We start from the raw sequence: 13,475 nt of genomic DNA, 5'->3' as shown, positions 1-13,475 counted from the left end.
AAAATTAGCCGGGTGTAGTGGCACATACCTGTAGTCCCAGCTATTTTGGGGGCTGAGGTGGGAGGATTGCTTGAGCCCGGGCTGTCGAGGCTGCAGTGAGCTGAGATCGTGCCACTGCACTCCAGCCTGGGTGACAGAGTGAGACTATGTCTCAAAAAAAAAAAAAAAAGTACACACCCAGAGAAACTGACTCCCCCGCAAGCTTGTGTTACATATTGTGGGCATCTCGACCCAGGCTCCATTTCCCGTTCTCTCATTTAGCACAGTATAAAAATCCCACGTTACCTTGGAAAATGAAACTCCGGCTGCACAATTCCCTGCCTCTGAACAGGGAAGCCCGAGGGCCAGCCTGAAGGCGGAGGCGAAGGCTCCTGTGCCTGTGACTTAGGAGTGCCCAGAGGTGGTTTCTGGTCCCACCCAGCTGCGCTCGGGTAGTCACTCCGCAGGGTCATGAGCTTCACGCAGCCTCCAGGCCAGATTGTGTTTCTTCCACCTGCTTCATCAGCCAGGAAACAGGAGCCCCTGACTAATCTGAAGCCCTGGCCTCAGAAGAAAAAAACGCTAATGACTCAGAGGCCACAGCTGAGACCAGACAGACCCGGTGCAGCCACTCAGGCCAGGCTGCTCTGTGAAGCTGTTGTTTCCTCTGCTGCCGAAGTGATTTCTTCCACTCAGGTCAGTGCGGTGGTTTGGCGACTTAGAGTTTTGGAGGTCCCCCTCTTCCTGAGAGTTAACTGTCCTGAAAAAGAAAGCTCAAAACAGGAGCCGTATGATCTTAAATCCTGGGGGAGAGGACGCAGGCTGCCCGAAGGGGCCGAGGGTACACCTACAGCTGGGGTTTTGTTTGTTAGAACCAGGGTCTCGCTCTATTGCCCAGGTTTCAGCACAGTGGTGCGATCTCGGCTCACTGCAGCCTCGACCTCCCTGGGCTCACATGATCCTCCCACCTCAGCCTCCTGAGAAGCTGGGACTACAGGCACACACCACCACTCCCAGCTAATTTTTTTGTAATTTGTAGAGACAGGGTTTTGCCATGTTGTCCAGGCTGGTCTTGAACTCCTGGGCTCAAGCAGTCTGCCTGCCTTGGCCTCCCAAAGTGCTGGGATTACAGGCGTGAGCCACCGTGCCTGACCACAGAGCTGAGTTTTGATTCCGTATGTGGAGAAGCTGCCTGCCTAGGGCTGAGTGGGAAGTGTCTAGGGCTGAGCTCACAAAGTGATGAGCTCCCATTGCCAGAGGGCTTCAAGCTGAGGCTGAGTGAGACGAGGCACGATGGAGTGAACGGTATCCCTGTGTTGGAAGGAGGGTGGATTATGTGGATACTGTCCCTTGTGGTAAAGAGCCCAGCCCTGGGCTCCACTTTCTTGAAAGCGAATTTGGCGTCTGCTCCTTGGACAGACCAACACAAGCACCTACCCTTCCTGGGTCTCAGTCCCTTCTTCACCCAGAAGGGAAGTTCAGGGAAATTGGGCAGACATGGGCAATCCCACTGGGTTGGCTGCTTCTGGCTGTAAAATTCAAATCTCTAAGGCCTTCCCAATAACAGAGTCCTAGAATTTCACATCACCAGCAAAGTCATGATTGCCAAAACACCCCTCCAGTGCACCTATTGTTTCACCCCGCAAGCCAGCATCTGGCCCAGGCCCGTCCCCGCTGCCTGGACTATTGCAGTAACTGTCTGGCTAGGATTCTGTCCACAGTTCATTGCCCACCCAGCATCCAGACAGCTCTGTCTCAACTGCAGATGAGGAGTCCTCTGTGTGCTGTGAATATACGCAGACTCCCCTCTGTCCTCAGCACACATCCTCGGCCTGCTGGTGCACAAAGCTCCAGCCACACGGGTGTCTGTCTATCTGTCTGTTCCTCAAATAGGCCAGGCCTTCCCATTTCAGGGCCTGCTGGCTATTTCCTGTGCCTAAAATGCCCACCTCCACTTCTCTTTGTATTTCAAGCCTCTACTGGCTCAGATGTCATCCCTCAAGTCAGCCTTACATAAACATGCTTTTAAAAATAGGTACGGCCAGGCACGGTGGCTCACACCTGTTACCCAAACACTTTGGAAGGCCAAGGTGGGCAGATCACCTGAAGTCAGGAGTTTAAGACCAGCCTGGCCAACATGGTGATCTCTACTAAAAATACAAAACTTAGCTGGGTGTGGTGGCACGTGCCTGTAATCCCAGCTATTTGGGGGGCTGAGGCATGAGAATCGCTTGAACCCAGGAGGCGGAGGTTGCAGTGAGCTGAGATTGTGCCACTGCACTCCAGCCTGGGCAACAGAGCAAGACTCCATCTCAAAACATTAAAAAATAAAAATAGGTCCACTCTCCTGTGACTCCCCTACCCCTATTGTCCATTGCAGCCTTCTGGGACCACCTGCTGCATGGGGTGGGGACCACAGTCTAGCCCAGAAATCCTTTTGTCTTTCACTGAAGCCTCCACCTCAAAATCCCTCATCTTCCCTTTTACTCTAGGGCTCTCTCACGAGCTGTCTCCATGGTCGGAGTGACCCAGTCCGACCTGTCACGGTAGAGCTGAGCTCAGAAAAGCTAAGCCAGATGGCTGCCACCTTCACTGGACCACCAGGTGGCAAGTCTTTTCATTCTTTTTTTTTTTCTTTTTGAGATGATGTCTTTCTATGTTGCCCAGGCTGATCTCGAACACCTGGGTCCAAGCAAGCCTCCCACCTCACTCCCTCAAAGTGCATCTTTTCACTCTTTTACTAGTGAAAGGAAAATCCGTCCTCGAGGAGGGATGGAGTGAGTTTGGTCCAGCTTCACTTGAGCTCTTGGAGCTTCTCCTACACCCAGGGAAACCCAGGTTCTGGCTCGTTATATGCCCACATTCCCCAGGTAAAGATAGGATTCCAGTCAGGTATCAGAGTGGGTGGGACCACAGGCTTTGGAGCCAGCTAGCTCCCAGCCAGTTACTAACTGCAAGTTTAAGACTATGAGCAAGTTTCTTATGCTCCCTGCGCCTCGGTTTCCTCATACCTCCAAGAACTGTGTGAGGATCTGGGAACTAACGCTGGTGCCGTGAGGCTAACTTCAGCAGCCCCTCTGGCTGCCCACATACCATCGCCTCCTCTCCTCCAGCCAGCACCAGCCAAGGCAAAGGAACCTTCAGAAGAGCCATGCCTAGCCAGCTGAGGACAGTTCCAAGGACATGTTGCATTTCTGCAATTACGGTGGTTTCTTCCTGGCTTGGGTTTACCCGCCACGTGTTGTGAAACTGCTGTCCATCTTCCAGCCAGCCCTCCTCACAGGCCCATCCCATGGTATAGTGTAGATCCTGTCCCTCCAAATTTGGTGTCCACCCGAAACCTAAGAATGTGACCTAATTTGGAAATCACATCTTTGCAAATATAATTAGTGTACTCATCCATTTTCATACTGCTATGAAGAAAGACCCAAGACTGGGTAATTTCTAAAGAAAAAGAGGTTTAATGAACTCACAGTTCCACATGGCTGGGGAGGCCTCATAACTGTGGCAGAAGGCAAAGGAGAAGCGAAGTCATGTCTTACATCGCAGTGGGTAAGAGGTCATGTGCAGGGGAACTGCCCTTTATAAAACCATCAGATCTCATGAGCTCTATTCACTATCACGAGAACAGCCAGGGAAAAACCCGCCCCCATGATTCAATTACCTCCCACCAGGCCCCTCCCATGAATTATCTTGAGGCCAGGTGCGGTGGCTCACGCCTGTAATCCCAGCAATTTGGGAGGCCAGGCAGGCAGATCACCTGAGGTCAGGAGTTTGAGACCAGCCTGGCCAACATGGTGTAACCCCATCTCTACCAAAAATATAAAAAATTAACCAGGTGTGGTGGCGAACGCCTGTAATCCCAGCTACTCGGGGGGCTCAGGCAGGAGAAGCACTTGAACCCAGGAGGTGGAGGTTGCAGTGAGCCGAGATCGTGCCCTGCACTCCAGGCTGGGCGACAGAGTGAGGCTCCATCTCAAAAAAAATAAAAAAGAATCTTGAGATATCATCCTGAATTAGGGTGGACTCTAAAGCCAATGGCAGGTGTCCTTAGAAGAGAAGGGAAGGAAGAAGACGGGAAGACAGGAGAAGGCCATGTGAAGACGGAGGCAGAGGTTGGAGTGATGTGGCTTCTGGGAAGACCAGAAGCCGGCAGGAGCTGGAGGAGGCAAGGAAGGATTCTCCCCTGCAGCCTTTGGGAGGTGTGGGGCCCTGCCGACCCCCTGCCTTAGGACTTCTGGCCTCCAGAACAGACAGAATACATTTCTGTTGTTTTAAGCCACTCTTGACGAAGTATTATAGTAGCCCCAGAAACTAATATGAACTCATGAACTCTAGTATTCTGTTTCACACTGGCTTGGTGGATAGAATCTTGTTCTGTTTTTTGTTTGTTTTTGAGACACAATCTCACTCTATTGCCCAGGCTGGAGTGCAGTGGCACGATCTCGGCTCACTGCAACCTCTGCCTCCCAGGTTCAAGTGATTCTCCTGCCTCAGCCTCCCAAGTAGCTGGGATTACAGGCGGGTGCCATCGCGCCTGGCTAACTTTTTTGTATTTTTAGTAGAGATGGGGTTTCACCAGGCTGGTCTCGAACTCCTGACCTCAAATGACCCACCCACCCACCCCGGCCTCCCAAAGTGCCGGGATTATAGGCATGAGCCACTGTGCCCAGGCTTGCTCTGTTTTTTAAATGCTTGTTTCTCACATTGGCTGTTTTAAATTCCTTTCTGCAAACGTGTGCGTGAGAGCCTCACTCAGGACTGTCAGCTGTAGAAGCCTTGCCACACATAGGAGCCTCATCCGCCTCACATCACCAGACGTTTCTGCCCTGCCTCTGGTTCATGGCACCCACCCTGCCTGAGTCAGCTCCCCTAGAGGCTGCTCTGGCCTGGGCTTCTCTGGTGGGTGTCAAAGCCAGCCGTGGAGGGCGAGAAGATGATGTTATGACTGCAGCTTGAGAATGTGCATCTCACTCAGCCCTCAGGGTGGTCCAGGGCCACCAGCCCGCTATGGGTCGCTGCTCCTTTGTTGGTGAACAGTACGAATCCCACCGTCCCCCAAAGGGAACTTTCTGCCCAACATCTGCTTCTCAATAGCAAGAAACCCAACGGTAAAGGGTTTTTGGTTTTTTTTAGAAATGGAGTCTTGCTATGTTGCCCAAGTTTGAGTACAGTGGTATGACCATAGTTCTCTGCAGCCTTGAACTCCTGGGCTCAGCCTCCTGAGTAGTTGGGACTACAGGCTTTAGCCACTGCCTCCATGTAGGGCTTTTGAGATGTTAATTTGATAGCTTTCAACAGGGCAATGGTCCACTAGGAAGAGCAATATGAGCTGGAGCCCAAAGGCATTGGTTTGGACCGAAACCCCTGTAGCACATGTGCCCATGAGGGGGTCAGTGGCGATGGTGATGGGGTCCAGAGAGGAGCACCCCTGGCTGGCGGGTTCTGAGACTCACCACAGGGGACACCAACACCACAGGGTCTCTCATTTAATCTGCACTGCAAGACCCCGAGCCCAGGGCTCTCTGTCATGTCATTTTACAGATGAAAAAACCAAGGCTCAGAGAGGTTAAGCAACACAGCTTTGGTCACACAGCAACTGGCAGAGCCAGGATCCAAGCCCGGGCACACTGGCTGGGAGTCTGTAGCCTTTAAACCATGTGATGGCTGAGAACCTGTGTCGTGCTGGATTCAGCTACGTATTAACTCACAAATGCTTTGGGTTGTTCCTGCTCACAGGGAAGGAACCAGCCTAACCCTGTTTGAGTAGTTCCTGAATTGTCATGAGAGGTTCTGAGAGTATGGTATTTTATTGATATCCTCAGAGTATTCTCATTTTGTAGATGAGAAAATTCGGGGGGAGAGAGGGTATTGTACTAAATGTCTGGGAGGCCAGGTTAGCCATGGATTAAGGATCCAGACCCATGGCTATTTGGAGTATAGACTGTTAGTCAGCCCACCAGGCCACACACATTCTCAATTCCCAATTCCTAGTGCTGGCCTGGGTGCGGGCTGATTTTGTGTGTCAACTTGGAGGGTTGGCCATGCACATACTGCTTTCACCATCCTCTCCCACCCGTGTCTGCTCAACAATGCTCCACTCCAGGTCTGGCCACCAGGGGCGGAAGCCGGCGTCTAAGGCCACTCTGTTCCCAAGACTGGACGGGGACGCGGATCACTTCGAGGAGGTAGGGCGGAGAGATGGGGCCTTCAGGCCTAGGAGGCACAACTGCTGAGTGGATTCAGTGGGGACAGTGACCCCCAGTGGCCACTGAGAATTTGTGCACGAAAACAAGTGTCTGTTACTTCCACATGCCAGGGAAGGGAAGTGCGATCTGGCTCAACCTCCAGCCGCGTTATTTCAGTTTCTCGTTTCTGCTTGGGTGACTCCCCGATATTTTCTCTTACCCCTCTCCCCTACCAAAGCAAGCAAAGTCCAAGGTTTTCTAGCTGTAGAGATTTTTCTGGTGAAGAAACAGGCACAGACTCATGAAGTAATTTGTTCGAGGTCTGTCTGTCCTACACACACACCCAAGGTTGAACTGTAGCCAAATAACCAGGGAAGCTGCAGTAGTCCTGGGAGACCCCAGGCCAGGGAAGAAGGGGCTGGAGCAGCTCATCCTCCACCTCCTCCCTCTCCCTACTTGATGTTTCCAGAGCCAAGGACTCGGACCTATGTTGTTTAAGTGAACGCTGACAACTATTTAGGTAAGGAGGGCCAAGGGCATCGTTACACAGATGTGTTTTCAGCAAAGACAACGCAAGTGGATGTAAGGGAGGAAACTGGAGTAAACGAGGACCGCAGGAGGCTTTCTCCCCTGCCCCGTGGCACATCCTCCTGCCTCTCCCTGCTGGAGGACCCTGGCCCTGTGGGCACCTGCCAAGGATGGCTGGGCCCGTTATCCACGATAACCCGAGGCACCACATACCCCTGTCCACCGTACGTGCCTCTGCATGAAATGGAGGCTTCACCCTCTGCTGCCCACACTGCGCCTCCAGCTTTCTTCCTTCAAACGCCCGACCTATCGTCACAATCCCAGATTCCAGGGAACGCAGGTCAAATTCTCCCAAGCAGTCTCCCCAAGCCTGAGCCTGATTTTCTTCTAGGCACCCCCAGCAGCAGGAACTAATATTCAACAGTAGTGTTACTGGAGACATCTGGAAACACTGCTCAAAACAGAAACAAGTACAGATCCAGAACGGTGAGAAGGATCTTCACCACAGCACCCACCGTCAGGCAGAACGCTGCCCAGCCTTCAGGCTTTCCCAGTGCACTGCCCAGATGGTCGCAGGCAGTTTTACACTATGACGCTGAGGTGACTTCACTTGGTCTTTTATTGCCAATTTTGATTTATATTTAAGGATGATGGCTGAGAACAGGCGGGCCATCATTCCAATAAATGCGCACTTCAGGCTGAAGGCGCACCCTGCCCCCAACCCGAACCCCCACTATCAATGCATAAGAAACAGATGTGTAAAACCTAATATTGTTCTTTTCTTTTTTTTTTCAGACGGAGTCTCAAAAAAGGCTGGAGTGCACTGGTGCCATCTCAGCTCACTGCAACCTCTGCCTCCCGGGTTCAAGCGATTCTCGTGCCTCAGTCTCCCCAGTAGCTGGGATTACAAGTGCATGCCACCGCGTCTGGCTAAGTTTTGTATTTTTAGTAGAGACGGGGTTCCACCATGTTGGCCAGGCAGGTCTTGAACTCCTGACCTCAAGTGATCCGCGCACCTTGGCCTCCCAAAGTGCAAGGATTACAGGCGTGAGCCACCACGCCCAGCAAAACCTAATACTGTTCCTCCCCAGGTGTGGCCAGGAAGTGGGCTGCTCACTAAGGACAGGGGACCCATGGTCACTCATCTGTCTGCACAAGATCAACAACTGCACATCCCACCTCACAGCAGCTGCATGACACTGAAAGCCATCTCTTCAGAAGAACTAACGGCACCTCCTACATACTGTCCTTCAGTCCAGTGGCCCCAGTAAAGGAGGATGTCAATCAATGACCGGGCAGAGAAAATCAAGAAAATGCTTTCGGCCGGGCACGGTGGCTCACGCCTGTAATCCCAGCACTTTGGGAGGCTGGGGCGGGCGGATCACGAGGTCAGGTGTGGGAGACCAGCCTGACCTAACATGATGAAACCCCATCTCTACTCAAGAGGCTGAGGCAGGAGAATCACTTGAACCCGGGAGGTGGAGGTTGCAGTGAGCCAAGATGGCACCACTGCACTCCAGTCTGGGTGACAGAGCAAGACTCTGTCTCAAAAAAATAAAATAAAATAAAATGCTTTCAGTGGAAATGCATTTAACCAGAACAGACCGTATCCAGGGAAAGTTTTTTGCCTTAGATTTCTCAACCTTGGCTATGCATCAGAATTACTCCCGGAACTTTAAGAAATCCTAATGCTCAGACCATGCCCCAGACCGATGAGGCCAGATCCTCCGGAGCAGGAACCCAGGCACTGGTATGTCAACTCTTGGGTGATTTCAATAGGCAGCTACAGTTGAGAACCACCCATCAAAACAGATATCATTTGACCAGGCATGGCGTCTCACGCCTGTAATCCCAACACAGGGAGGCTGGGGAGGGAGGATTTCTTGAGCCCCAGGACTTTGAGACCAGCCTGGGCAACATGACAAGAGCCCCATCCCTAGAAAAAAGGTTTGAAAAACTAGCCGTGTGCAGTTGTGTGCACCTGTGGTCTCAGGAGGCTGAGGCAGGAGAATCTCTTAAGCCCAGGAGATCAAGGCTGCAATGAGCCACGTTCAGGCCACTGCATGCCAGCCTGGGCGACAGAGCAAGACGGCATCTCCAAAAACAAACAAACAGATATCATTTGACATTTTAATACCTTTTCATCTTGAATGTGAGCCACATCTGCATTACAAGTATACATGTGTTGACCTTTCCATTCTCTACAGTGTAAATTATCTCTAGGTTACCACCTTCCATCTAAAACGGAGGCAGACTCTCTGGCTTACTAGGCTGTGGATTAAGCAATAAAGTGATGCTTCTTTCCAATTAATTTCTTTGTTGCTGGTGACCTGCGTTAAAAAGGTGCCTCCTCGCCAGGCGCGGTGGCTCATGCCTGCAATCCCAGCACTTTGGGAGGCCAAGATGGGCGGATCACCTGAGGTCAGGAGTTCGAGACCAGCCTGACCAATATAATGAAACCCCGTCTCTACTAAAAATACAAAAGTTAGCCAGGTGTGGTGGCATGCGCCTGTAGTCTCAGCTACTCGGGAGGCTGAGACAGAAGAATTGCTTAAACCCGGGAGGCAGAGGTTGCAGTGAGCCAAGATCGTACCACTGCACTCCAGCCTGGGCAACAAGAGCAAAACTCTGTCTCAAAAAAAAAAAAAAAAAAAAAAACAACCAAAAGTGCCTCCTCCTCAGCGCAATTTCCATCAGATTGAACTGCAGGTACCAAACTCTCTGGCCAGCTTCAGACTGTGAAGATGGCCCTGAGGTTAGTGCCTTCCTATGTCACAGCGACAGCATCACACATTAGGAAATTCAACTGTGACAACGTCTCTCAAGGGGAGGCAGCAGCACTAGCTTCTAAACGAGGCCTCAACCCTCTCATCCACGCAGCCAGGGATCTCCTGAGCTAAGACAAGACTCCAATGTATGTGACTGCCACCTTCGGTCGACAGCATCACTTTGTACATTGAGCCCACAACTTTCATGCTTACTTCTAATAAAGAGAACACATGATCATCCTGGCCTAGAGAAAGCAAAGGCAGACATAAATTGCTAAGTAAAGATACTTTGTTTGGTCCGGGTACAGTGGCTCATACCTGTAATCCCAGCACTTTGTGAGGCTAAGGTGAGAGGATCACTTGAGCCCAGGAGTTCGAGACCAGCCTGGTCAACATGACAAAACCCTGTCTCCCCTAAAAATAGTATAATTAGGCCAGGTGCAGTAGCTCACACTTGTAATCCCAGCACTTTGGGAGACCAAGGCAGACAGATCACCGGAGGTCAGGAGTTAAGAGACCAGCCTGGCCAATATGGCAAAACCCCATCTCTACTAAAAATACAAAAATTAGCTGGATATGGTGGCACACGCCTGTAATCCTAGCTACTTGAGAGGCAGAGGCAGGAGAATCGTTTGAACCCAGGAGGCGGAGGTTATAGTGAGCCAAGATCATGCCACTGCATTCCAGCCTGGAAGACAGAGCAAGACTCCATCTCAAAAAAAAAAAAAGAAAAAAATATACATATATAACATATATGTGTGTGTACATATATATATATATATCATATATGTGTGTGTGTGAAATTAGCACGGCATCGTGGCACATGCCTGTGGTCCCAGCTACTCGGGAAACTGAGGTGGAAGGATTGCTTGAGCCCAGGAGGTCGAGGCTACAGTGAACCGAGACAGCGCCACTGCACTCCAGCATGGGCAACAGAGCAAGACCCTGTCTCAAAAAACAAAAAAGATACTTTTTTTGCTTTGAAAAACCAATCTAAAAAACTAACCTATTTAGATACCAAATTGTATATGAAAAAAATCTCAACTCTCTCTTCAGAACAAATAGATCCACAAAAATGCTAAGGAAATATACTACAACATTAACGAGGGTTACTTCTGGTGGGAAGATGATGGGTGATTCCCATCTTTTCACTTCACTTAGTTACTAATAGAAAAGCATCGTTACCTTTAAAATCAGAAAATAAACACAACTACCTTCCAAAGTTTAATCAATAAACTCCTTAGAAGTGAAATCTAACAATCACTTCAAATACTCTAAAATTCAACAGAGTAAAATCTCAAATTACTTTCTCATCTTCCTAATTCTTATTTAAAAGGAGTCCCTCCATGAAGTGTGTGCACTTTCACGAGGATGCCAGGGAGGACTCACTGATTTTCACACGGGATAATGTTGAATCACTCCAGTTTCAGAAACTCATCAAAAAGAGGATTTACAATGTTAAAACGTTCGTGTACCCAAGTTACAAATGGACACTGAATACAGCGGCATCCACATTTCTGGAGAAAAATCAGTACACGTGTCACTTCTGTTACAGAAATCCATCTACAGTGCCTGTCCCACTCCATGGAAGCCCCGGTCTCAGGTACCTCCAGCTTCACCGTCTCCCTGCACACACTGGGCGCCTGGGAAGTGTCAAGCAGAAGCTGAGGTCCCATCAAGGATCCAGACTTTCCATGCCTCCTTTGTTTTCATCGAGTCTGGGCCACTTTAGCTCTGGGGGACTGCCGTGAGCGTCTCCAGGCGTCTCTGCAACATTAACAAACATAGGTTGGCAAGTAAATGAAGAATTCTGGAAGTCAGGGGCTGATATTTACAGAACACAGAGCCAAGACATGGAACTGAGCTGCCTGGCAAGATCCTATACTGATATAAGGGAAGGATCTATAGAGTGGTTCTCAACCCCGGGCGATTTTGCCTCTCAAGGGACAGTGGGCAATGCCTAGTGGCATTTTAGGATGTCATGGGCAAGCCGGGCGCGGTGGCTCACGCCTGTAATTGCAGCACTTTGGGAGGCTGAGGCGGGTGGATCATTTGAGGTTAGGAGTTGAAGACCAGCCTGGCCAACATCGTGAAACCCCGTCTCTACTAAAAATACAAAAATTACCCGGGCGTGGTGGCGCGTGCCTGTAGTCCCAGCTACTCGGGAGGCCAAGCCAGGAGAACTGCTTGAACCCGGGAGGTGGAGGTTGCAGTGAGCTGAAATCGTGTCACTGCATTCCAGCCTGGGCAACAGAGCGAGACTCCATCTCAAAAAAAAAAAAAAAAAAAAGAATGTCATGGGCAAGAAGTAGCACCCAGGGATGCTGCTAAACATCCTATAATACACAGGACAGTCCCCTACAACTAAGAATTACTTGGCCCAAAAGGTCAATAGCCATCAGGTAGAGACACTTGATCTAAACGATCTCCTACTGAACCCACTCCCTGGCTCACCAGGATGCTCTCACTGGCCAGGTGCCTCCGCTGAGGGGTAAACACGCAGCCAGTGGGTTTAAACAATGGTTCCAATAAGATGCATCCTTGCTGTCTCAGAACTGACTTAAAATTAGATGGCATTAATTTCCAAAAGAACAAAAGAAAAGATATTCCACCTTTAATTATATTAAACCAGTAACAATGTTACGTACCTGACTGAATTTCTTCTGTGGAAGGGGTGGAAATCATACTGGTTGGTACAGAATTTGGTGGAGTGTCTGTCTTTAAGGGTGTTAAGTTTATTCTCCTTCATTTAAAAAAAAAAAAAAAAAGTAGAGGAGTGCATGGCTCATTAGTATCACAGGTATTGTTTATGTACCACATCAACCTTCAAAACTACCAAAGGAAATACTTAGATTTTCAGCTGAACATATGGTTCAAGGCATTAAATAGTAAGATGTGACCACTTGTTTAATAACTGAGGGTTACATTCATGTATTAAGTTAAACCATCACATTTATAACAGTCAACTTAAACCATAACCAGTCATTTAAAAGTTTCAAAACCTGTGGTCTGCTCATTATCCATGGTTTTGTGAACACTCTGCTGGCTGCTGTAAAAGGCAGTCAGATATGGTTTCTACACATGGAAAGTGCCAAAACACAGATAATACTTTTTAAAAATCCAGAGTGTTGGGCTGGGCAAGGTGGCTCATACTTGTAATCCCAGCAGTTTGGGAGGCTGAGGCAGGCAGATCACTTGAGGTCAGGAGTTTTTGACCAGCCTGACCAACATGGCGAAACCCCATCTCTACTAAAAATACAAAAAGTCAGCCAGGCATGGTGGCACACGCCTGTAATCCCAGCTACCTGAGAGGCTGAGGTAGGACAATCACTTGAACCCAGAGGGTGGAGGTTGCAGTGAGCAGAGAGCGTGCCATTGCACTACAGCCTGGGCAACAGAGCGAGACCCTGTCTCACATGAATAAATAAATAAATAAATAAATAAATAAATAAAAACCCAGAGTCTTAATTTTCAACAACTATTCTTGTTTGTAAAAGATTACACCTTCAAGAAGCTTGGTAAATAATTCAGAAGAAATCAAGAGGGGGAAAATAATTTAATACCAAAAATAGTTCAAGGAATACCTTCCGTCACATAAAAACAAATAGAAAACCTATAAAATACATTGCTAAGCTACAGAAAGAAATGAGAGATTTTAAGAGGGCGGTAAAGCCAGCAACCCATACACATACTATGAACTTGCCGAAGAAGACCTGTGGGCACAGGAGAGGCTGAGAGGCACAGCGCGCTCTGTCCAGCTCGCCGTCCCCACCACTCCTCTCTGCATGCCACTCCCCAGCCCTACTCCCTGACTCAGTTTATGGGAAGGCTGGGAGGCAGAGGGCCTGGTGGAGAAGGAGCTACACAGGATCAGAGGAGTAACTGGATATCAGCTGCAGGGAAGGATGGAATACGGGAGGCTGTGCTGCCTGACGGCGAAGGATGTGCTAAGCGGCTCTGTATCCAATAGGAGTGGCAGACACAGGCGTGCGTGCCAGACACAGACGTAAGC

At 49.6% G+C, this 13,475-nt stretch overlaps 1 protein-coding gene and 1 long non-coding RNA gene across 4 annotated transcripts in view; one reads left to right on the top strand and one right to left on the bottom strand.

Annotated features, from left to right (window-relative positions):
- Positions 1-515: 515 nt before the first annotated feature.
- Positions 516-7,530, top strand: LOC108543833 (uncharacterized). 3 transcript variants are annotated; one of them, XR_001889681.1, is made up of 5 exons: positions 523-675; positions 6,086-6,167; positions 6,637-6,687; positions 7,087-7,295; positions 7,491-7,530. It is a non-coding gene; the product is annotated as an uncharacterized LOC108543833 (long non-coding RNA). The 3 variants fall into 3 exon arrangements; XR_001889680.1 differs by having other exon boundaries at positions 517-675; positions 6,637-7,295; XR_001889679.1 differs by having other exon boundaries at positions 516-675; positions 6,086-7,295.
- Positions 7,531-10,674: 3,144 nt separating this feature from the next.
- Positions 10,675-13,475, bottom strand: part of CHAF1B (chromatin assembly factor 1 subunit B) — an 80,741-nt gene continuing 77,940 nt past the window's right edge. The window contains exons 12-13 of the mRNA XM_017894612.1: positions 12,112-12,206; positions 10,675-11,230 (exon numbers count right to left, since the gene is read on the bottom strand). Of these exons, the coding sequence (XP_017750101.1) occupies positions 11,139-11,230; positions 12,112-12,206 (187 nt within the window). The 3' untranslated portion in view covers positions 10,675-11,138. The remainder of the gene's footprint in view (positions 11,231-12,111; positions 12,207-13,475) is intronic.

This window comes from Rhinopithecus bieti, unplaced genomic scaffold (assembly GCF_001698545.2).
Source record: "Rhinopithecus bieti isolate Rb0 unplaced genomic scaffold, ASM169854v2 scaffold_25394, whole genome shotgun sequence".
Classification (NCBI taxonomy): domain Eukaryota; kingdom Metazoa; phylum Chordata; class Mammalia; order Primates; family Cercopithecidae; genus Rhinopithecus; species Rhinopithecus bieti.
Note: the sequence above shows the minus strand (reverse complement) of the source record. Positions and strands in the feature narration are given on the sequence as shown.